Source organism: Centruroides sculpturatus, unplaced genomic scaffold, assembly GCF_000671375.1.
Source record: "Centruroides sculpturatus isolate CEXI.00-Female unplaced genomic scaffold, Cexi_2.0 scaffold882, whole genome shotgun sequence".
In the NCBI taxonomy this organism is placed as follows: domain Eukaryota; kingdom Metazoa; phylum Arthropoda; class Arachnida; order Scorpiones; family Buthidae; genus Centruroides; species Centruroides sculpturatus.
In genome coordinates, this window is record NW_019385168.1 from 51,646 (window position 1) to 78,551 (window position 26,906).

At 33.4% G+C, this 26,906-nt stretch overlaps 1 protein-coding gene across 1 annotated transcript in view; it reads left to right on the top strand.

The window, feature by feature from the left end:
• Positions 1 to 26,906, top strand: part of LOC111635688 (ATP-binding cassette sub-family D member 2-like) — a gene marked incomplete at its 5' end in the record, with an annotated part of 81,098 nt that overhangs the window by 47,333 nt on the left and 6,859 nt on the right. The window contains 2 exons of the mRNA XM_023380725.1: positions 4,854 to 4,938; positions 5,011 to 5,136. Coding sequence (XP_023236493.1) covers positions 4,854 to 4,938; positions 5,011 to 5,136 — 211 coding nt within the window. The remainder of the gene's footprint in view (positions 1 to 4,853; positions 4,939 to 5,010; positions 5,137 to 26,906) is intronic.

The window sequence follows — 26,906 nt, forward strand, 5'->3', positions numbered from 1 at the left end:
CACCGTCCGTAGCTCCACGCTACGGACGGTGGGAAAGTAGTTCGGCTGCCCGATGACATTTTACGTAATTATAGGAGTTTTTTTACCATTGTGTATGGATACCGCCACAATTTTTTCGCCATCTTATAGGAATCGTAATTATAGGAACCAGTCTTATAGGGGATCTACTGTATTTTATTATAACCGCATTATGTATCTTATTAAAAATTTCTATACTACATGTGAAAAAAACGATAAGATTGCTATTGTATATTCAAATATCAGTGGCAAAATGGAAGTGCTGTATTGTCAGCTTCCAAACAGCCAGATTATACTCATTTGTGCATATGCTTTACAGAGCACCAACCTCACCCGGTTTAGCTGGTGGAAGCCTAGGACCTTGGGTGATGCTACACGTATACCGCATCCAATTCTATCCAGGACCGGTTCCGGGCCATTAGCCGCCTGCCCGCTAGATATTTGGCCACCCTCGCCCAATTACATGAATCACGAGTAGATTTATAACTTAACCCAACTGATAAGAATTTACTGGTATGTTTTTATGATAGTTCTGTATAATTGACAGGAGTTTTAAAAAATCCATTAAAATATTTGATATTTTTATTCCGCTCTCCCATCTTACATTACTTACAGATTTCAATGTTAAATCAGTGATATTACGATTTTGTATGTCCCATCTTTAAGGGGATGTAGAAAAAAATGCATACAATTCTTGTACAATGTTAAAAAATTAACCATTACTTTGGTAGCATCATTTACAACTAAATTTAATGAATGAGAGAGATGCATGAGGTACAGAAAAAGGTCTAGAATTTATTTTCCTTAAATTTACAATTTATGTATCCATTGTCATAAAAATTTGTCTTTCCACTTTTTTTCCCAAGACTACAAATATTCAAGTACAAAGTAACTGGATTCAACTTATTTCTACTTAAGTAGTAGTTAAATAATTAAGTGATTAGGGAATTAGGGACATAAATAAAACCCTGATGAAAGAGCCAGAATTTTACTCAAACAAAAGCTTAACTGAACCAATCTCTAGCCGAGTACAGTGGGGACTGATTTATTCATAATATTAGACATAATAAAGACAGAAATTTTTGCAGTTCAATGAGAGTGACTGAAAAGTTGTAAATTTTAGAAATTTCTGTGGACACCTGATCCTAAAACGAATTAGTTAGAAAACAAATGACTGTTAAGTTTAACAAATTTAGATTTTTACAGCTATGGTGTAAATTTTAAACATTTAAAATTTACACCATAACTGTAAAAATCTAAATTTAAAACATTTAAAATTTACAACCACCATGTTGCGTCCTTTGAGACATACTAGTGATGCGACAAAAGAGGCATTTGACATTAACCGGTATCAGCACCCTCAGGATTTGGCATGCATGCATGCACTACACACCTACCAAGATTGTTTCCGATTCCATCCATCAGTCACTCATAGGGAGCAATTTTAACTAAGTGGATTGTTCTAATATTTAAAAAGTAAAGAATATTTTGTTATTTTTATGTACGTTTCTTCACAAAACTATATTTAATTATAATTTTCTTTAAAAGTATATTAATATAATTGAAGGATATTTTGTGCCAGCTATATATACCCACCACACATTTTATTTCACCAAGTAAGTTTTTATAATTTTATTTTTAATTTTTGCCCTTACATTGTGGCTAGTGATTCAAAATGTAATTGTGATATTGAAAATTTATTTTAAAAAGTTTTGACTCAAGACTGTATAATGAAAAAGAAAACATTATTAAAAGAGAAAGACCAATGCCTAAATTAAATATAAATACGTCAATAAAAAAATTTGTTTGACATTTTGCGTGATAAAATTTATGAAGACATAAAATGGCTTTCTGGATGCATAGAAGTGAAAAAATTGTTTTGTTGGCCTTTCCTACTATTTTCAAATAAAATTAGTGTGTGGAATAAGAATGGCTTTGACGATTTAAATAATTTGAGTAAAGCTGGTAAAATACACAAAAATCATAAATCTCACAACAATTCTTTTGTAAAATTGAAGCAATTTGGAAATCAAAATAGAATAGAATTTAACATTAGTAAACAATATAAAATATTGAAAATTATAACAAGATAATTATGGCTAATAGATATAATATATCTAAATTAATAGATGTTATATGTTTTTTTCAAAGCAAGAATNACTTTTATTTACCGCACGACTCCTGACATCAGGATTTTATATCTACGTGTATTTTGATTTCTTTTCTTTTACGCTCACTGTTGGTTTTCCTGCTCAGCATGTCACCTCTATGTACACACTGTATATATTCATTCCGACTGTGCCTAGCGGTGTCGGGCATAATAAAGTTTATTTTGTCTGTCTGTCTGTCTGTCTATACACTTGTGAATTATTAACTTAGAATTCAAGGAATAGTTCTACATACAATTGAAACACAAGTGATAAGAAGTGGCATATTTTAGAAAAAAAGCAAAAACCAATGCATACAAATCAACCAAACAAAATGTGTTCAGCAAATAAAAATGAACAACAAATCTAAGTTTTATATGTATAAACTGTAAAATAACTTACTTTCGGTATATCAAAGGCTTAACAGTTTTGCAGATTCTACTCAACTGAAAAAAGAAGACACCCTTTAAAACATTTATGCCAGTGTTTCTCAACTATTTTAAGGCAAGGACCACCAGTAAAATGTCTGAAAAAGTTCTATGAATCACTAAGTTACGTGAATCTAATTTTAAACCTATGTAAATATTATCAACATTTGTGACATATGTGTCATTTATAACATAACTAGCTTACCCATCGCATTGCTGTGATCTCAGAAGGAAGGAAATTCAAGCAAACTCGTTATGATAAAATTCAATTTACATTTTATCATTTTTATTGAAACTTATTACTATTATTCATTTTCATCGGGAAAACATTTCAAAGTGTCGTTTCAATTCTATTTATTTATTGGAGTGCTTGTGGATACACGATATTTTTTGTTTTTCCGTCTGGTGCATACACGAATAAATCAGGTTTTCCAACGCGTGAGCTGACCACATACAGTTGTCCATGCGAGAAGCATGGATTCTCCAAATTTAGCTCACACACTTGCAGCGATTGTCAAAAGTGTGAAATTCCCCATTTTTATATATTTTTTTTAATCCTTTATAATTTTGATTATTTAATTGCTCCTTCCTCTTTTCCTTGGCATGTTATGAAATTTCTGATAATTGGATAATAAACCGTTTTATTGTAATTTGTCTTTTTAAATTATTTTGAGTTGATATTAAAATTTGGAAAAGGGGGATCCCTAGATCGGTAAAATAGGTGAATTTCCTTCTACAACTTCGGTTGTTGTTCAGGATACAGTTAAGGTTTTAACAAAGTTTGAGCAAATACATAATTAGCAAAAAAAAAGTTGAAATAAAGTGATTAAACAAAAATTATTACAAATATCGTAAATAACAAATGCATATATAGAGATATTTTTTGGAGGAGGGAAATGGTCTTCATAATTTGAAATCGATCGAACACATAGTAAAATGCTCATATACACATGCGCCGTTTATTATAGGATAAATGTACTATGCCAGAAACCTTTGCAGGAGTATATTAAACAACTTCCCAAAGTTTCATGGCAATCGGATAAATCGGTGTGGTAATGCATGAAGGACAGACACACAGGCATACATTCATTTTTATATATATAGATTAATACAGTGGTATCTCAGGATACAAAATTAATCCGTTCCGAAACTGAGATAATATCATGAAAATGTCGTAAGGTGAATCATTTTTCCCCATATGATTACATGTAAAACCAAATAATTCGTTCCAACACAAAAAATACACTCAAATTAAAGCCAATAGTACATTAAAAAAATAACTATAGTAAGGAAAACGCTGAAAAATGCATATTGTAGTTGTAAATGTATAAATAACCATAATAGAATAATAATTGATAAAAAAAAAAAAAAAAATGTAATTTTTTTGCACTGTATTAAGAACCACTGTCCTATCATCAAATGTCACGGCATGCCACTGGTATTATAGCTATTTTGTAATGATCTGAAATTAAAAGGAAGAATATCAGTTTATATAAATTCTTAATTAATATGATAACTTTTTATCTTTATCTATATATGTAAATGAGGATGTTTGTTTGTTTGATATGCACTCCTAGGCCATTCAACCAATTGCTAAGAAACTTAGCATTACGTTAATATACTTCTAACTTAAATAATTTTGTGCCTAACATTCCAAAAGAATTATCTAATTTTTATATATCAATTAATTTTGCCTACATTTGACTTGCTAGCTTTACATGTAGCACTATCTGTTGGCAAAACAAATTAAAAAATTAAGGAACTAATTCATACAAAAAAAGGTGTAATTAAAAAAGGGTAATATTATATTCACTTAATTACTCTGACAATGATATAGTGCATCTATTTTGCACTATGTCATTACTGTGACAGGTAGCACATAGCACTCACATACATTCAATTGAAAAAGTTATATTGTAAAAAACTATGTAAGTATTCAGTTTTCCATATCTAACATAATAATTTTTTTATTTCTGATTAGTACTTTCTTTATTCTAATTTTTCTAAAAAGTCAATTAATTATCAGCTAATGTTTCTTTATTTTTATCTTAAACAATAGATTAACAAGAAACAAAATCTGTTTGACTAGTTCATTTTCAATTTGTGCTTCTTACTTTTTTATTTTAAGTTTTTTCTTTATAAAATATATTTAATATTGTCTTATTTCTGAATATCATTTTTTATTCTCATTTCTTTATTTTTGTTGCCAAATTAACATTATTATAAGTTTTTATATAAAATGTTTCAAATTGTTTTTCAGGATGGAATGTTACTGGAGATTGGAAAGATATTTTATCTGGTGGAGAAAAGCAAAGAATGGGGATGGCACGATTATTTTATCACAAGTAAATAGTATTGTTCATATTATTTTTCATGCTTTTTCTTTAAAATATTAATAGTAATTTAATATAATATAGACCACAGTTTGCATTACTGGATGAATGTACCAGTGCTGTGTCTATAGATGTTGAAAGTCAAATCTATCAAGCAGCTAAAGATCAGGGAATATCACTGCTAACTATTACTCACAGACCTTCTCTTTGGTATGTATTAAGTAATAATTTTAGAAACAAAATATGAAATTTTTGAAATTCAAGTGGAAATAATTTTTTTCTTGTATCCACCTATTTTAGGGTGAAATTATTTTAAATATATATATTTTATATAAATTCTTCATTTATATCTGTGACTAGCTTACCTGTCGCGAATTACTGCGATCTCAGAAGAAACGAAATTCAAGCAAAATCGTTATGATAAAATTAAATTTACATTTTATCATTTTTATTGAAACTTATTATTATTATTCATTTTCATTGGGAAAAATTTTCAAGTNTATACTAATATACTATATTAATAATGTATTTTTTTTGTACATAATTGGTTATCCGAAAAATTGATTTTCCAAAAACCCCAGTTCCCAATTGATTCAGGTAATTGACACACTACTGTAGTCTAATTAAATTCGAAGATCGCCTATATGAGAAAGACTATAATAGCTTAATAGAGGCTAACAACAGGGTTATAACTATACAAGGGAGGCTAGTGGAGAAACTAAAATCCTGATATAAGAAAAAACTGAGTTCCAAAAACCAAAGAATGAAAAAAGTGGGCAAGCCTCAATAATCTGCTGGGATAGAATTAACCCTCCAGAATATATTAAAACAGTGCTTAGAAAAGGACTGATGTTTGTGCCAAGAACATGTAAACTAACACCAGAAACCACCATGCTGGAAATCGAAACCCTCATACACAACTGAGCAAAACCCAAAAAGAACACTTCAGATGGAAGGCATACTTCCAAATGAAGCAATATAACATAAAGAAGTACCATGAGGAAGCAGAATATTGGAAAACTTTAAATAAGAGCAAGAAACGGCTACTGTAAAATAACATTACCCTTCTAAAGGCTGACAAAAATAAAGCTATAGTGTTGATGAAAAGGGATTCCTACACCACTATATTACAGAAATATTTATGAGACACAGAGTGAAAGGACTTCATTGATAAGATCCAATCAAGAGCCCACAAGTTTACACACACCCATCTAGCAAGAAAATTGTGACTAGACAAAGCAACGGCAGCCTCACCAGCAATTCCCAGACTCTTTGCATATGCCAAAATACATAAATAGGGGATGGAATTGAGACCTATCTTAGACAAAACCAATGCACCCACCATAAAAATAGAGCAGATCCACAAGCTCTTGGCTAAGCACCTAGAAAGCTATCGATTTACAATTTCCGATTCAACACAGATAATTTGAAGCTATACACAATTGCCTACCATCTGAAGACTTCTGGATTACCATTTTAGAATTTAAGGTGCTATACCCATTGGTTAAATTAGAGCCCTGTTTATGCTGTTTACGGAGGAGTACCTATGGGTAGCCCATTATCAGGGAACCTTGCTGAAATTGTGGTGCATCTTTTAGAAGCTAAGATCATCCCCAAGTTCCTTTCCAATATTGAAATATATAAAAGATACATTGATAACGTATGCATCATCTGGAAAACAAAGCCAAATGTCAAAGAATTTATGTGCTGTATAAATAACAATCCTTATGGTCTTACGATCAAGTTAGAACAGATGAGTAATAAGGAAGCTCGTTGTTTAGACATTAACATTACCTTTAATGGCAGCAAATATGATACTAAGATATACTGAAAACTGAGCACCATACCAATATACATGCCAGACAACTCTAACAATCTGTATGATTACAAAATGGCGGCCTTTAGAGTGCTTACTAGAAGGGCCCACAAGCACTGTAACAAAGAACAAGACAAGCAGAGGAAAATAAAACAAATAGAGGAAGTTGCCGAAAGCCATGGCTACAATAAAAAAGTATATAAAATGCAACTCAAAGATCAGTTAGATAGGACTCCAGAAAATAGTCCGTAGCGAGATGAGTCGTCCTACTGTAGTACTATAACATATGAGTGCCACATGCAGTCTCTATATAAAGAAATTGGGACTTATACTAATTCAAACATAGCCTACAGATGTAAGCCAGATGCATTTGGCCTGGTAAGGAATGAGAAAGATGGGGCGAACATAGAAAGATCACTGGGAGTGTATAAAATTCTGCTTAAGGATAGCAGATTCAACCGAGATCTTGTATATATCAGATCTATGAGAGAAGATGAGATCATCTTCTTGTAAATTTGATATATACAAGGTCTCTGTGAACATAAAACTGATATTGAAAAGAAGAAAAAACTACTGCCTTAGCCATATATGCCAGTGAAAACGGTATTACACCCAAATTACTACAAGCGACCATGATCCAGCAAACTCGTAATATACACCAGCTTAGAAATTTGGAGGCATTGGAAATTTTTAAAGTGGAATGTCATGGCCTTTCAATCAATTTTAAAGATGAAAAGCAACTGTCAAGGGCATGGCAGACTATGTATGACCCGGCATTATAACAACTGACGAAGGCACACATTGTTAGAAATTTAAAATTTAAAAAAGAAATTCTAATACAAATTAGAATGCATCGGAAATGAAATCGAATGATAATCACACCAGAAAAAGTTTCTATAAAATTCTACCTGAAGAAGGTCCTAGGGTGGGCCAAAAATGTTTGTGATATGTTAAAATTTACTGCAAAGCATTAAAAGTTTAGTGGATATATATATATTTATATTTATAAATTACAGTATACAAATATACAAATAGTATACAAAACAACATAAAGATTAAAGTTTTTTTTACAACTTTTAATATGAGAGATTTATTATTTAGACATGCAATATTTTAATGCAAGATGATAGTCAAAAAGTTCCTGAAATTCATCAATATTTATTTATTTTATTTCTCAAAAAGACACTGTGGCCAGGTTGGCCTTTTACAAGCATCTTAAAGCAAAAATCAACAAAACCAACAAAAAAATAAAACAAAACAAAAACAGGACACAAGCTGAGAAAGAAAATTACATTCTACATCAAGTCCAAAAATTAATTGAGAACAAATATCACTGTGGCTTAAGTTTTTTCCATTTTTTTTCCATTTTTTTTTTTTTGAAGATTTCGTAACTTGATATGTTACGTAAATCGTTGCACAGACTATTCCAATAGAAGATTAATTGAAAGATTGGTGCATATCTTTCCATCTCTAGTTTAACAACTGGGAGACTATATTCACGAATTATACGAGTATCTCGTGTTGATCTGCGACATTCTCCTATACCAATCTTGTGATATCTCAGACATACATTCAAATCGTCCTGCGCTACAGAGGTGATGTGTTACCTATAATTTGCTTTTTAATAATACTCTGCTCAAGATACCCTGTTTAAGGAATGTGTTGTTGCCCAACTTCATTCCATCTTGAAGCGGCAAAAACATACGTCAATCCAAGTTCTAACTACTTAGGCTGAGAATTATGTTCTTGAGACCTGAAACAGTTATTTCTGTTCACCTTCTTAATCTCTAAATACTCAATCACCAAGATATTTATTAATTAAATATATATTAATCACAAAAATTTATAATAACTTTATATCTATGTAAATGTTAATAGTTAAATTGTGATCATCCTATCAATGTCCCTCAACAATTTTATCTATTTATTTTTACTAGATACACCCAACACACCTTATTGCTGAGAACATATATTTATTAAACAAAACAAACATGTGTAACAGCATTATCCAAAATGGCACAAGCAGAAGGTTCTGTTATTAAATGGGAAGATGCCAAAATCCTTGCAAAAGTGCACTCGCCAACGCTCTCATCCATAACTGAAAAATGTGAAATATACAGGGCAAGTTTAACGGATAGATGTTTAAATTACAAGGATGCGACAGTGTTACCTTCATCGTGGAAATACATAGTAAGAAAAAACACGCGTAATAATACACCTGCAGGGACTCAATAGATATCTGGGATAATGTAGAAAAAATTGGTACCTAGTGTGTACGGTTAATCACCATATTTTATTTTCGTTTTTTTGTGTGATATTTTAGTTTATTATTTATTATTTTATTGTGGTTAAGCATGTTCTATTGGTTTAATTTAAACCTATGTTCTAATTTGGTTAATTTTGAATGTGTTTGATTTTGTATTAGAGTCGAACAATGTTAACCTGACGATGGCCCATAAATTGGGTTGAAAACGTTTGTTTTGTTTAATAAATATATGTTCTCAGCAATAAGGTGTGTTGGGTGTATCTAGTATATTGCTTAAGAGGCTGAGTCGGAGTAAGTGGTTATTTATTTTTATTTTTTATTTACCATTACTACAACTTAATGTTATTTAATTTTCTGTATGAATATATATTGTAACGTATTTGTATTGTTTATCTCCTGGTAATGCTCCATGCGAGGCCAGGAATGTACTTGACAGTACATAGTAAATAAAAATGAATGAATGAATAACAATTCCAAGGAAGCTGTTTTCCTTTTTGCCCTTTATATATTTGAAACCCTCCAATAGAATCTGTTTCTTGTAAATTTCACTAATCTTGTCAATATTATTGGTGTGGTAGAGTTCAGACACTGATTCCATAAAGTTTAAATTATAAATTGAACACGTAACGATTTTGTGCCATCTGAAGTTTATTAACAGCGTATAGAGATGCGGTTCCCCATACAGCAATACCATATCTTATTTTAGATTCAATGCAAGTGTGGTACAGCCGTTTCAAGAGTATTAAGAACCGAATAAATAAAATTATATCATATATGGATCTTAGTCATCACTGTCATCTTAATTTCCTTCAGAGCAGATACACACTGATTTCATTACTATTGCCTTATGGATGCAAATGGAATGCATACTAGAAGTCTGTTTTTAGTGTGTGTTTAGCATTGTCTGTGATTCAGCTTCAGTCTCTTTTATTGCATCAAATCTTTTGTTTAACTTGATTTTCATTTTGGGGAAGAGAAAGAAGTTGCACACAAGGTTTAGTCGCGTGAATATGGTTGAGGAATGTAAAAGTTCTTGCATGATCAAAGCAGTGTGCAACATAAAGCAAATAAATAATGGAAAATCACTCACCAAAAGAAAATGCATTTAGCATTTGTTCAAAACCACAAGGCATAATGATTTACAATATATGAATTAAAATGATATCTAGCAGTGTTTGGTTGTACTTGTTTGCATATGTCATAAAAACAGCCAGGAAAGTAAAATCACAGGGAGTAACTGGATGGCCAATTCAGCAGTGAGGCAGATGTTTATTCAAGAAATGGATGTACCACCTTGTTGGAACAGGTAATCATTAGTCCTCTTCTAATTGTAAGATTAAAAACTGCTGCAGCATGTCAAGATAGGTTATCCCAGTCATGGTGCATTCAGTGAAGAAAAATAGCCATAGATTTTCTCTTGTGATATGACACGATGTTGACCTTCAGAGAAACCCAGATGTGCTCAATGTTATCACAAGGATTCTCTGTACCTCTATATTTGCATATTATGGCAACTGACCTACCTACTTAAATGGAATGTAGCTTTCAACAAAAACTAGGCAGCCTCCATAATCCTCAAACCTCAATACAAAAACCATTAAAAATGCAGTCATTTTATTCACTTTTCTAATATTTTTGGCCAGTTTGAATGGCCTTCCTTGGGAATAGAAAAATGAATGATTCCAATTTCTATAACATTTGTTTTGGAACTTTTTAAACTTTGAATTTTCTTAGATATCTAGTGTGCAGGCTCGTAGATAAATAATTACAATCTATATTGGTTACTTGTACCAATATACACATAAACTATACATACATATAATACATGAATAAATAAATAAAATAAATAAGTAAATAAGTACATACATAAAATAAGTAAATAAATACAAAAATACATTAACACAACTGCTATACTGTTGGATTCCTTTTAAAAATTATCTTTTTGTTTGTTGCTGCTCCTATTTCTTTGTAAATATTGCTTAGAAGTGCCATATATTCCATTACAGTTTATTCTATTATTCTTTTGTTATCGTCTTCTATTCTTTTGTTAATAATGGCCCTTATTGTATTCTGGCTGACACCACATTGCCTACCTAGTTCTTTGATGATCTAATTCTGTAATTCTGTCTTGTGGTTTGCTGCAGTTTGTGCGTATGTCTCTTTATAAATTCCCAGAACACTGCTATTTTATAGTTTTCAGGTCATGAGAGGTCCATGATATTAACAGCAGGTTATAAGTTGCCTTTCTGTACACTTTTGTAGCAATATCCCCTCCTTTCTCTATTTCTAATGCTATGTCTAGTAAATGTATAATTTTATTGTTCTCTTGCTCTAGTTCGAGCTCTAGGTCGAACTTGTTGGAATTGACGTCTCTGATAAATTGTTGAAAGTCTGGTTTTTCTTTCCAGATAATCAAGACGTTGTCAACATAGCACAAATATACTAAAATGTGTACTGCACATTATGGTAAGATTACTTTCCCTAATGTCCTGAGGACTGTCATTTTATGATTTAGGACCACTTATTTTGACTGATTCTTGAACTTTATGATGACCATTTAAGATGGTGATAAACATTCATTCACTAAATCTTGCTGGATTGTGAGGGTTTTATGATTATATTATCTGTAGAAAGTATACAAGATTCATACTTTTAGATATCATTGTAAGAAAGATTTATTTTGATCATTTAAAGTAGGTTAGAGCAATCTACTTTCATCTAGAATGGGTGCATTTGTAAAGTTGAGCAAGTTAAAGAAGCAGACACAACAGTGGCCTTCTCTATATTAGCAGTTGTGTTAATGTTTTTTTTGTATTTATTTACTTACTAGCTGCAAGGACCCGCTTTGCTGAGTTTTTATTTGTTCGTACATTTGTATGTAATATAGTTTTTCTTATATATAAAAGACTGTTTTTCAAAGTAATATAGAATCTAGCTGCAAGGACCCGCTTCGCTGGGTTTTTAAGAAGTAACGATAGTGAAGATTAAGATAATTACATTATAGCCAATCTTACCCGTTTTCACAGAATGCAAGAATTAGGTTCCCCGTTTCTGATTAGAGATCTGGTCCCGATTCTATTTCTGAATGTCTCCTGTTCACGTCAAGTCAAACAAACTATTTTCAATGTTTCTGGAACTTTTACAATTGTTCTATAATTGAACCAATATTTGAATTTTATGTTCAAATTAAATTCGAACAAATTCGAACAAAACATTCAAAATAGAAAGCACTTTTAACCACTTTCAGCCCCATATCTCCCGCACTCTTATAGCTATCGAGACGCAACCCCCCAGGGTGCACGAATGGAGACTTGGGGCTACTACCACATACAAACACCATTCACGTGCAATGTGTAGTTTTGGCGGAAAAGTGAAATATAGGGACACACATGTCCATTTATATATATATAGATTTATTTTATATATTTAGTTATTTATTCATGTATTATATGGACAACTGTTATAATGATCAAGTCCAAACTTTGTTTTTCAATATTTTTTGTTTTCTGTTTTGTGTATTAGTTCAGTTCATGCTTTTACATATTTAAAGTGTTATCTAAAGGGAATCTAAAACCATTCTATCTTTTTAGTTAGGCCAAAAATTTGGCCACTTATAACAGTTTTTAAGTTGGCGTTTCATGGGCTTCCCTTGGATTCTCTGCTTGGTTGATCAGGCTGTGCATTGGGTGTGGCTTTTATATTATTATTCTCTTTAATCTGTGAAAGTCTGACACACCTAGTTTTATTAGTTTAGATGTACAGTAATACCTCGACTTACACTATCCCGACTTACACAAACCCAGAGTTATGTGATTTTCAAATCTCGTTGATTCATCTTTTGTTTGAGCACCATGCAACTCTTGAATACTCACTCTCACCACACTATTGTTTAGCTTACATGTTCGGATGTGTCGCATGGAATTGACACATAGCTACAATTTATTTTGTGTTATTTATTTCTGTGTTTGTTATATCTACAGAGACTTGAGAGACTCTATGTGGTGATTTTTTTGTAACCATGAACGAATCAAAAGACGAGATAATATTAGCAAGAACATTTATTGGCTTACATACATCCGACTTGGATTTTACACAAATTGCAAAATTATACCCTGACTTATGCAGTTATTGCTCGGTTCCACCTATCCTGTAAGTTCGGGGTATTACTGTAATAGCAGTTTTAGTCGGGAGTAGTAGTCAAGGTCATTGACCTTCCCTGTGCTGGATTGCATTTTGTCTTATTTCATTTTAATCCATTAGCTAAACGCTTTTATTTGGTTACTGAAATGTTCTGGTTGATTATTCCGCTAAAACTTTTCAAATTGGCCCACTTCTTTGGGTTTTACAATTGTTATTGTGCCGTGACTGTTATAACAGTCAAGACCAGACTTTGTTTTCAAAAATTTTTTGTTTTCCATTTAGTGAACCCCTTCAGGCTTTTATTTAGGAATAGTGGTTTCTAACAGGGGTCTTAAGCCATTTTTAATTTTAAGTTAGGCCTAAATTTCAGCCACTTTTCATGGTTTTTTAAGTTTGCATTTTGCAAGCCTCTTGCAGGACATCCGTTTGGTTGATCAGCCATGTTTTTGGTGTGGCTTTTGTAGTAATATTCTCTCTGATTTGTGTAAGTTTCATACCCCCTGTGTAAGTTTCATACTCCTAGTTTTAGTGTCATAGCATTTTTCGTTTGGAGTAGCCATCTAGGTCATTGACCTACTTTGTTCGAACCTACACGCTACTCTCACCCACACTTAGACAGTAATGATTGGATTATATCTAACTATTTAATTTGTTTTATTGGTGTTTTATTATTTATTAGTTCTGAGTCATTTCTCTTCATTCTTTTTGTTAAGGGTTTTGGGCTTTATTACAGTTATTTTAAAGAGGTGCTGGATAGACAAGTTGTCTGCCCTACCCACCACTTTACCTCTGTCTGTAATTTGGTTATTTATTTTCTTTCTTTTTTTTTTTTTTATATGCTTTTTCGGTGTGTCATGCTCATCCTCATTATGGCACTTTCTGATAGTCTGCTAGCTGTGTCCCAGGAGGGTGCTTTATCACAATCTTCCTCTGTTCTTGGCCCCAGAAAATCTTATCCTGCAGGAAGCTGGCCTTCATCTGGGGAAGATTTTCATTCTTCTTCCAGAGTCATGCAATTTCACTATTAACAAAAAAAGAAAGGGTGGAAGCCAGAGACAGAGCTACTAAACTTTTTGGTTATATCAATCAAATTATGGGCATTATACATGAAGTAAGGGCCAAAAATGCAGTGTCACAACCAATATATCCTCCCAAAGAAACACAAAGAATGACTTACTCAGAAGCCTTAAAATCAAATGTGAAACCAAGTGAAACCACAATAACCATTTACAAATCTTTGAATAAGAAAATTGACAAAGAGGGACACAGAGGCAGCCATGATGTTTTAGTTTATCCAAAGACAGTGGAGGAAGGGACAGTTGTCGACATGAAAGAAGTTACTAGTACTATCCTCCAGAACATAGAACCACAAAAATTGAAAATTAATGTGAAATCAATGCACACAATCAAAGGAAATGGAATGTGTGTTTATGTGGGAGACAGGAGAGATGGAGACACCCTTTCCAAAGCAATACAGGATATTCCAGAACTAACAGGGGAAATCAGATGCACTGTATCAGAAGGTAAGAAGCCCCGTATTATTATAATCAATGCCCTAAGCTCCATTAAACAGGAAGACATTACCAAAGCCTTATTTAGACAAAATAATATACCCATTAGACCCATTGGCAGAGAACAATTCATGGAAGATTATATAGTGTCCTCAATAATTCAGAAAGAGAGGGTGAAAGAAAACTGCAATCACGTAGTATTAACAGTTTCAGTCGACATACGCAACACAGCAATAACAAAACACACCTTTCCCTTAACTGGTACAATGTTAGGGTCATTCCACTCACTAGATGTTTCAAGTGTTGAGGTATGGACATTATGCTCATGAGTGTACTAAACATCTAAAGTGTAGCCACTGCTCCAGACAATACAGCTACAAAGATTGTAAAATATGATACAAATCACCTGTATGCACTAATTGTCAAGAATATAACAAGCAACAACCAACAAGTATGCAGGTACCTTCAGGACACAATGCCTTCAGTCAAATATGCACCATAACTCTGTGGCTGAAAAGACAAACAATTGAACAAACAAATTATGGCATCTAATTAACAGCATACTTCCAACCACTCTGTTAACTCCAATATTCAGGATAGACCTAGTCAATCGTACACTTGCTTTATAATTATCTTACAATTGAATGCTCAGAGGAGCAAGGATGCATCTTCACTTCTACAGAAGATTGCCAAGGATTGGCAAACTGACATTATGTTAATTCAAGAACCATATGTCATAATGATGGCATCGTCTGATTTGGGAGATGGAGAATCTTTCCTCCTTTTAAGTTTACTTTGACAATAAAACAGGAATTCTCATCTTCAATGATAAAACAAATATTCAGTTTTTTCCTCACTACAGTTCAAACTCTATTACCACAATTAAAATCTCCAATAATTCAACTAACATCTTCTTATCTTCAGTATAATGTCCCTCAGATGGGAGTCCACAAAACATTATCAGAGAATTGGAAAACGTCGAAAGGAACATAGGTAATAACTACGGATTGTGAATGGAGATTTCAACACAAAAAGTTATTTATTTGTTGAAACCGTGTCGTCGTCTTGTTTCTTCTGGTTCAATGTCATGACTTGGTGAATTTATTGACACTTGGCAAATAATTTCATCATTCAATCAATTTTAATTCATACAGATACGCATTTTGGGCTTTTGCCAAGTGTCGATAAATTCACCAAGTTGTGACATTGAACCAGAAGAAGCAAAAAGTTATATTTGGCATAGTCCTCAAGATGACATGAAATGTCGAATTTCTAGCAAAGAATAACTTATTCTCCTGCAACACCAGCCCTTTACCCACCTTTACAGATCGTGGTGTTAGCTGGGTCGATCTGTGCTTAGCCAACGACTATGCCCAACACCTTGTTTCCTATTGCGCCACCTCAGAAGAGGTTAGCGCATTTAGGTACATTTGCTGGATACTTGACAACACAAACACAGAACCTACTCCAGACATTCAAATGAAGATTACAGATTGGACTATTTTCGAGGGAAAATTCAGCCAAATATGAGTGTGTGAGAACACACCCATATATGGCTGAATTTTCCAAGGTCATAGAGCTATTTAACTCTAATCCTATGTCACTTATGTGGCACCCAATTGTTAGATTGGCTCACTTTGTGGACGGATGACTTCCTAAGAAGTTTATAAATGAACAGGTATTTGTAAGAACCCTGGATGTTTTTTTCCTGACACCAGATAATCAATTATGCAGACTATCACATGTTCGTGTGGAAGTTCAAGTGGGAGAGACATGAATAAGTGGAGTGGCTGTTGGAGTGGATTTGAGTCATGAGTGAGGCAATACTTAAACAATAAAACAAATATCTAATAAAAGAATCAATAAAACAAAGGATTACAAAATAATTAAGCTCCTAACTCTCATTGAGAGAGAGTTTACATTGGTTCTAATGACATACTATCTTAACAATCGTAGTTATATTTGTATCTTCAATTGATGCTTATCTTCGAGATGGCATTATTCAAAATTCATCAATATGTTTGGTGACTTTATCTTCTATATTATGGAAGGTGATCTTTAGTTCTATAAAGAGATCGATGCTTATGTGGCCAGTACTTATCTTCAGGGAACTCCGCAAATATTATATGGCACGTCCTACATTGGGAACCACACGTAATTTTTATGGCAATCTTCCTTTTGGACGACACACATTTTGTTAATCTTCCTTTTGATAGACTACCTGGAATGGCAGGAAAAAGCCCCTATTTATAGACGGCTTCTCTGACAGCCTGCATCATGTGCAAAAGCCGATCTGACTCATCCCTCAAGTTGGCCATCTAAAGGAAATTCAACTTCCCTTCTCTCCAATAATGACGGATGTTACATCCTTTCTTTAATAAAATTTTCTCCTCAAATATTTTATATTAATTAAAAATGATCCCTCAGATCTCACAGGTGCAAGCCAATCCTTACAAATGAAGAGGAACCTGATCTGGTAGACATTTTAACTAATACCATTAAAACTGCTCATCTTGCCACAAACACTATTACCATACAGAGGAAACATGCTGCCTGGTGGACTGAGGACTTGGCTATCACACGACAAAAAGTAAGGACATTCCTAAAGAAATTTGAGAAAGAGAATGACCCAGAGATTAAAGAATAAAACAAATACAATATGTTAGGCACAACACTCTCTTCAACCTTAAATAACCAGTAAAATATTTTTAAAAATGCTACAAACGTTTTCGACCGTTATTTCAGGTCTTCTTCAGGCAGATAGTTCTGAGATTCAAATATCCATTGTGCTTGAAAAAATTTTTTTAAAATTGTTCTTAGAACGTCATCTCAAATGACCACTTACTCTGCAACAGGTTGGTAAAACCTGTTCTCGGCTTGTCGGATGGCTAAGAGGGCAAAAATTTGAGTGGGGAGTGCGTCGGTAAGTCGGTAGGTGTCCTTCAGAAACAGGAGACAGGTTTAAAAACTAAACAAGCATTTATTTATATAACTAAGCTAGGATACATAGGTTAAATGCGATACTAAACAAGCATTTATTTATATAACTAAGCTAAAACTAAACAAGCATTTATTTATATAACTAAGCTAGGATACATAGGTTAAATGCGATTAAATAAGTTCACTATACAAAAGGGACGCTCTAATAGCTTTCCTGGCTAGTCTGAGAGAGAGTTCACAAAGCAGGGTGTCCAACCCTGCTTTGTGAACTCTCTCTGCACTAAAACAGGGGTGTCCAACCTTTTTGTTTCTCTGGGCCGCATTGAAAGAAGTCAAGGAGTTTTGGGCCACAAGTATATATAATATATACTTGTGGGCCAATATACAAGTATATTTAAAAATTAACATGTCTAGATTATTGTAGTTGTAAATGTATAAATAGCCATAATATCAATAGAATAATAATTGATTAAAAAAAATGTAGTTTTATTTGCACTGTATCTTTGAGGATAGACAACGGTGGAGGTGTAAACTGGTGGCGGAAGAGAGGGAGAAGGGAAATGATACTAAAACTTTAACTTACATAGCATAATGTAACAATAGCTTAAAAATAACTCAGAAAAGATTAAAAAAAAATAGTGTTGTTTTATATATATATTTTAGTTTTCATTCACTGCTTTTTGCTTTCTTTCTTTCACTTCCACCAGTACTTTCACCGGATAGAGGTCTCTTGGTAAAATGACTTTGGCAAATGTCATTAAACTGAGCAGCAATATGGCCAGTGTGAACCTTTACGGGATGTTGTTTTTCAATAAAATCAGTCACTTTGTGATAATACCTCAAGATTTCCTTTATCGAGCGAGATCCTTCCACAGCGAAGCAAACATGCTAACTGAGACCAATGAACAGAAGTGAATAAAAAATGGCACTGTGAACTAATGTAACATCATATGGTGAGTTTTTGTTTGTATCGTGGAGCAAAATAATGTTTGAATTTCATGTCGTATCCTGAAAATTTTGTATGCTGGGGCGTTTGTATCCTGAGGTACCACTGTACATGTGAAACATTTTTGATCACAGAACTTGAATATTATGAATAATTTTGACCATACTTATTGTAAGTTTTAATTGTTTATAGTATTCTTATATAAATAGTTGTATAAACTATAGAAGTGATGATTAGTTTTAAATTGCACTTAAAGCCAGTCTTACTGCAAAAACAAAATTATCATAAACTCTAAAATTATAAAAACAAAAATATGTAAAATCAAAAAATGATAATTTTTCAAATTATTATTTTAGGAATTAATGTATGAAGGATGATTAAAAAAAAATTCATCCATTTCGTGAAAGTTCTTATAATAAAAAAAAATCATGTAATTTACTATAAATGGATATATGAGAGATGCTGCATGCAAAGTTTTGAAATATGACAAAAATTTAGAAAAACCATGTCTATTTTATACATTTGGTTGGGAAACAATTGTATAAAATGTATGAAACTGAATAAAGTTGATGTATCAAGAGTCTGAAGTCACTTCATTGTGGAATAACGCAGATATTAAAAAATAAAGACATGGTTTCAACAAAAGGAAAAAATAAATAAATTTTAAAGATACTAACAGTTACTAGTCTCTTTGTTAAACATTCCTCTTCCAACTAAATATAAATAAATAAATACATTAACACAACTGCTATACTGTTGGATTCCTTTTAAAAATTATCTTTTTGTTTGTTGCTGCTCCTATTTCTTTGTAAATATTGCTTAGAAGTGCCATATATTCCATTACAGTTTATTCTATTATTCTTTTGTTATCGTCTTCTATTCTTTTGTTAATAATGGCCCTTATTGTATTCTGGCTGACACCACATTGCCTACCTAGTTCTTTGATGATCTAATTCTGTAATTCTGTCTTGTGGTTTGCTGCAGTTTGTGCGTATGTCTCTTTATAAATTCCCAGAACACTGCTATTTTATAGTTTTCAGGTCATGAGAGGTCCATGATATTAACAGCAGGTTATAAGTTGCCTTTCTGTACACTTTTGTAGCAATATCCCCTCCTTTCTCTATTTCTAATGCTATGTCTAGTAAATGTATAATTTTATTGTTCTCTTGCTCTAGTTCGAGCTCTAGGTCGAACTTGTTGGAATTGACGTCTCTGATAAATTGTTGAAAGTCTGGTTTTTCTTTCCAGATAATCAAGACGTTGTCAACATAGCACAAATATACTAAAATGTGTACTGCACATTATGGTAAGATTACTTTCCCTAATGTCCTGAGGACTGTCATTTTATGATTTAGGACCACTTATTTTGACTGATTCTTGAACTTTATGATGACCATTTAAGATGGTGATAAACATTCATTCACTAAATCTTGCTGGATTGTGAGGGTTTTATGATTATATTATCTGTAGAAAGTATACAAGATTCATACTTTTAGATATCATTGTAAGAAAGATTTATTTTGATCATTTAAAGTAGGTTAGAGCAATCTACTTTCATCTAGAATGGGTGCATTTGTAAAGTTGAGCAAGTTAAAGAAGCAGACACAACAGTGGCCTTCTCTATATTAGCAGTTGTGTTAATGTTTTTTTTGTATTTATTTACTTACTAGCTGCAAGGACCCGCTTTGCTGAGTTTTTATTTGTTCGTACATTTGTATGTAATATAGTTTTTCTTATATATAAAAGACTGTTTTTCAAAGTAATATAGAATCTAGCTGCAAGGACCCGCTTCGCTGGGTTTTTAAGAAGTAACGATAGTGAAGATTAAGATAATTACATTATAGCCAATCTTACCCGTTTTCACAGAATGCAAGAATTAGGTTCCCCGTTTCTGATTAGAGATCTGGTCCCGATTCTATTTCTGAATGTCTCCTGTTCACGTCAAGTCAAACAAACTATTTTCAATGTTTCTGGAACTTTTACAATTGTTCTATAATTGAACCAATATTTGAATTTTATGTTCAAATTAAATTCGAACAAATTCGAACAAAACATTCAAAATAGAAAGCACTTTTAACCACTTTCAGCCCCATATCTCCCGCACTCTTATAGCTATCGAGACGCAACCCCCCAGGGTGCACGAATGGAGACTTGGGGCTACTACCACATACAAACACCATTCACGTGCAATGTGTAGTTTTGGCGGAAAAGTGAAATATAGGGACACACATGTCCATTTTTATNCTAGGGTGGGCCAAAAATGTTTGTGATATGTTAAAATTTACTGCAAAGCATTAAAAGTTTAGTGGATATATATATATTTATATTTATAAATTACAGTATACAAATATACAAATAGTATACAAAACAACATAAAGATTAAAGTTTTTTTTACAACTTTTAATATGAGAGATTTATTATTTAGACATGCAATATTTTAATGCAAGATGATAGTCAAAAAGTTCCTGAAATTCATCAATATTTATTTATTTTATTTCTCAAAAAGACACTGTGGCCAGGTTGGCCTTTTACAAGCATCTTAAAGCAAAAATCAACAAAACCAACAAAAAAATAAAACAAAACAAAAACAGGACACAAGCTGAGAAAGAAAATTACATTCTACATCAAGTCCAAAAATTAATTGAGAACAAATATCACTGTGGCTTAAGTTTTTTCCATTTTTTTTCCATTTTTTTTTTTTTGAAGATTTCGTAACTTGATATGTTACGTAAATCGTTGCACAGACTATTCCAATAGAAGATTAATTGAAAGATTGGTGCATATCTTTCCATCTCTAGTTTAACAACTGGGAGACTATATTCACGAATTATACGAGTATCTCGTGTTGATCTGCGACATTCTCCTATACCAATCTTGTGATATCTCAGACATACATTCAAATCGTCCTGCGCTACAGAGGTGATGTGTTACCTATAATTTGCTTTTTAATAATACTCTGCTCAAGATACCCTGTTTAAGGAATGTGTTGTTGCCCAACTTCATTCCATCTTGAAGCGGCAAAAACATACGTCAATCCAAGTTCTAACTACTTAGGCTGAGAATTATGTTCTTGAGACCTGAAACAGTTATTTCTGTTCACCTTCTTAATCTCTAAATACTCAATCACCAAGATATTTATTAATTAAATATATATTAATCACAAAAATTTATAATAACTTTATATCTATGTAAATGTTAATAGTTAAATTGTGATCATCCTATCAATGTCCCTCAACAATTTTATCTATTTATTTTTACTAGATACACCCAACACACCTTATTGCTGAGAACATATATTTATTAAACAAAACAAACATGTGTAACAGCATTATCCAAAATGGCACAAGCAGAAGGTTCTGTTATTAAATGGGAAGATGCCAAAATCCTTGCAAAAGTGCACTCGCCAACGCTCTCATCCATAACTGAAAAATGTGAAATATACAGGGCAAGTTTAACGGATAGATGTTTAAATTACAAGGATGCGACAGTGTTACCTTCATCGTGGAAATACATAGTAAGAAAAAACACGCGTAATAATACACCTGNACGAAACATCATTTTAAAGTGCATTTTTATTAAATTAATATAATTATAAATAATATGTAGCCGAAAAAGTAGCCAAAGAGCCAAATGATATTTTTTACGTCAAGCAAAAAAAAGTAGCCACATTTTGCCCAATTAGCCAAATCTTGTAATGTTGGAAGAAATACTAAATAAGGCTGGAGCTGTGAATCAAATGATTATAGACCCAATGTGGGAAAAAGAGGCAAAGAACAAAAGATAAAGAAGTGAAAAAGGTTGAAAAATTATGGGTCCCTATTTGTTTAACAGAAGATCTATTTAACGTTTCTCACTACTACATCTTTTGTCCTTTCTCATCTTTCCCTTTTTTTCCCAAAATTCGGGTCTATAATCCTTTGAATCACAACTCCAAATTTATTTAGTAATCATTCTGCATTCACACATCTCAAAGTATTTGAAAATATTTTTTTTTACATTTAAAAATAAAATATGAATAAAAGTTACGGCTTTGTGGAACTTTTTTTGAGTTTATGCCATTGAAATAAATAAATAATAATAAAATTAAAACATTTCTCGGTTTGTTTACACGTTTATTGGGCCGCATTGGAACTTGCCTTGGGCCGCATGCGGGCCGCGGGTTGGACACCCCTGCTCTAAAAGTACAAATACCTCTATGCGGATATGTTTAATATGCGTTCATTGAATAGGTTCATTAATGGCGATGGAAGTTCAAATGGCTGTGGTTGGTCGTATGTCCTTTCGGTCCAGAGTATGGAGACAAATATGGCACATCTACCAAGTATAACTTCCGAGGGATCACGCGGAGCTTCCGGGGACTCAAGCTTTTATACGTTATTCATGGGAAATGAGTCACGTGATCGACTTCTGTTGACACTTATGGTGCATTCCGATCAACTAAGTGTCAACTTTCCCACCTTAATGTGAAAACAATCGGTGACCTCCGATATACTTCTCACCAAGAGTTGTTTTTCCTCAGAGTTGTTTACAAAGATTTTTCCAACATTGGCGTAAAAATCGTGGATTTCACATCATTCACCTCTTTCTTTAAAATTATACTTTTGAGTATAATTTTAACATTTAAATTTAGATTACTCTGTCTCTTTTTTTGACATGGGTTTCTCGACAATAAAAATTTCTCCATGTAACAAAGACAATTGGTTGACGCATTACATGTGCAATCTGCACTACAGACGTGATTTACAATCGTGACGAGTTGTTGAGACTGTTGACCTACTGTCACAGTTTCCGTGTTGATGATTCCCCGTCTGTTGATAGTTCAGAAATTCTACACCAGTTCAAAGTCATTCTATGTAGGTAAGTTGTGTGATGCTAGTAGACTGCGTTGTTGTCGTTGAATCGGCATCAGTCTCTTCTGAAGCACAAAGTTCACTTTCACTGTTTGCAACAAAATCAGTTTGTTTCTATTCCTGTTGAACAGAGTGAGAGGTATATGTGTTACAAAATTGTCATAACTAATTTCTCTCTCTCTCTATTTTCTAATCTAATTAGGGGAAATGTCCTATCACTAATCCTAAACCTGATGAAATCTGGATTGAAACTTAGCCTTGTCAATGTATTCTATAATTTCAGTTAGGAGATCGCTTTGAAGATGGACAGAGTCTGGCGGACTGACGATTTCTATGTCAGAGTGATGACGGATTTCCGGTTTCTGTAGATGTGTAGGAAGCATAGCCTTTTGCTGCGCTACTCTTTTTCTTTTAACCTTTCAATGCATCTTCATTTTCTCTTTGCTTTCCAAGGTTCTTCTTTTTCTTTCTTGGTGGGAAGGGGTTGGATTTGGGGCTCGGACGATTTGAATTCTATTCTCACCGGAAGGAGGACTTTGAATTGTAGACTCTTTCGGTAGGTTACCTGGACCTTGATTTTGCTTTTGTCTTCGTCTTTTCCTATTTTTTTAAGGTTGTGTGTCTTCATTTCGCACCCTGGAGACATGCGATGGGCCCTGATGAAGGAGTCGCATTACCATTTTTTCAGGAAGCTCCTCTTCTTCCGTAGTGTTGAGTTTTTGTCTTTTCAGCTTCTGTCGAGGTTTACAGCTTGAGCAAAAATGAACAATTTTGCCATTCGGTAACATTATTTTCTCATTTGCATCATCGAGAATGAGGTGTGAAATCCGCGATTTTTATGCTGATGTCGGAAAATCTTTGTAAACAACTCTGAGGAAAAACCCACTCTTGGTGAGAAGTATATCAGAGGTCACCGATTGTTTTCACATTAAGGTGGGAAAGTTGACACTTAGTTGATCGAAATGCACCATAAGTGTCAACAGAAGTCGATCACGTGACTCATTTCCCACGAATAATGTATAAAAGCTCGAGTCCCCAGAAGCTCCGCGCGATCCCTCGGAAGTTATACTTGGTAGATGTGCCATATTTGTCTCCATACTCCGGACCGAAAGGACATACGACCAATCACAGCCATTTGAACTTCCATCGCCATTAATGAACCTATTCAACGAACGCATATTAAACATATCCGCATAGAGGTATTTGTACTTTTAGAGCTTTGTGAACTCTCTCTCAGACTAGCCGGGAAAGCTATTAGAGCGTTCCTTTTGTATAGTGAACTTATTTAATCGCATTTAACCTACGTATCCTAGCTTAGTTATATAAATAAATGCTTGTTTAGTTTTTAAACCTGTCTCCTGTTTCTGAAGGACACCTGCCGACTTACCGACACACTCTCCACTCAAATTTTTGCCCTCCTAGCCATCCAACAAGCCGAGAACGGGTTTTACCAACCTGTTGCAGAGTAAGTGGTCATTTGGGATGAGCCCAGTGGCCCACTGCTAATCTCACAGTATGAACCAATGCGTATAGACATTCTCATTGTGCGTGCATACTAATCTTAGCTTATACAAATGAAATAATATATTTTCTTAACACCCACATATAAAACTGTGGAGATCCGGATTAAATAGGGTCTTCCCGTTCATAGTATAGCTTCCAGGCGTTAGAAATATTAATAGCATCCTTGGCATTAATGCAGTTATTGTGTAGCCCAGCTTTGTATATTTCGAGAGTTTCCATCGAACATATATATTCTCTTCTGCTTGATAGATTAATTATTTGGGTGTTATTCAGGTCTGCTGTTATGCCCGGAATCGAAGCATAAGTACACAAGGCAGTGGTGCTCCTGTTATGTTCAATGTCATACCTATGCTCCCGTAGACACTTATCTAGAGAGCGTATCGTAGAGCCAATAGGCTGGGCTACACAATAACTGCATTAATGCCAAGGATGCTATTAATATTTCTAATGCCTGGAAGCTATACTATGAATGGGAAGACCCTATTTAATCCGGATCTCCACAGTTTTATATGTGGGTGTTAAGAAAATATATTATTTCATTTGTATAAGCTAAGATTAGTACGCACGCGCAATGAGAATGTCTATACGCATCAGTTCATACGTTCTAAGAACAATTTAAAAAAAATTTTTTTCAAGCACAACGGATATTCGAATCTCGGAACTATCTGACTGAAGAAGATCTGAAATAACAGTCGAAAACGTTTGTAGCATTTTTTAAAATATTTTACTGGTTATTTAAGGTTGAAGAGAGTGTGGTGTATATTATACCAGTATCTATTTACAAAAGTTGAACATATGTTAGGCAGCTGAATAATTACAAGACTGAAATTAACAAGACCAGGACCTTGAAGTGGAGAGAATATTGCGCAAAAATGGGTAGAAAGTCATCATGGACATATTCCTATCATATCATTTGTAAACCCAGGAAAAGGACTATAATACCAGCCACCATTCAAAAGGAAAATGGAAAATACACTAACTCACTAGAAGAAACACTGAAATCACTAATGGAAATGGATTTTCCAAAGATGACTCCAACACCGACACTAAAGAGCAACAAGATATTTGTAATCAGGTTGTGGTAACAACCCAAATGCAGAAAATGATACTCCATTTACTTTTATTGAAGTTTCTAAGGACAATAAATCTATCAAAAATAACAAAGCTTCTGGATTAGACAGGATTACTCCCAAAATGTTAAAACATACCTTTAAAGCTGTTCCTATCACTCTGGTATATATATGCAACAAATGCCTGAAAACAGGCAAATTTTCTACCAAATGGAAAAAGCTGAGATCAAATTTATTCCAAAAGCAGGTGTATCTGTTGTTACTAAAGCTGACCAGCTAAGACCTATCAGCCTTCTTTCGGTGCCAGGCAGTTCTTGATGAGCTACTCTTGTTTACAATACCACCAGCATCACTCGAAATATACACAGGAGATGTCCTCAGGGTTCCCGCTCAGGCTCAGGGATGTGGAACATTGTATACAATGGCCTGCTTAACTTGAACAATAGCAATCAGCATATCCCCTATATAATTCAAGATACGCTGATGACACCCTGGTTATTTTCTCCAACAAAAACAACAAAAAGCTTCAGGAAGCAAATCAGATACTTGATACTGTTACAGGTGGCGCAACAATAAGCTGACCATCAATTATCATAAATGCGAAAATATGGTCCTCTCCAAAGGGAAACAACTGAAAAGACCATTTAAGATCACTATCAATAACAACAAGATTAAAAACATGATCAGTCTTAAATACTTAGGCATTACATTCGATAAAAATCTTAAGTGGACTACCCATATTAATGACAGAGCCTAAAAAGCGACCAAGATCTTCAATGCCTTAAAGTAGTAGAAATTGGGGACTAGGACCTTATATACACAGTCTGCATAGAGACTTCCCTCCTCTATGGTGTTCCTTTTTGGGGCAGTGTGATTGACAACGTAAGGATTTGAAAGTTACTCAATGAAGTCTAACA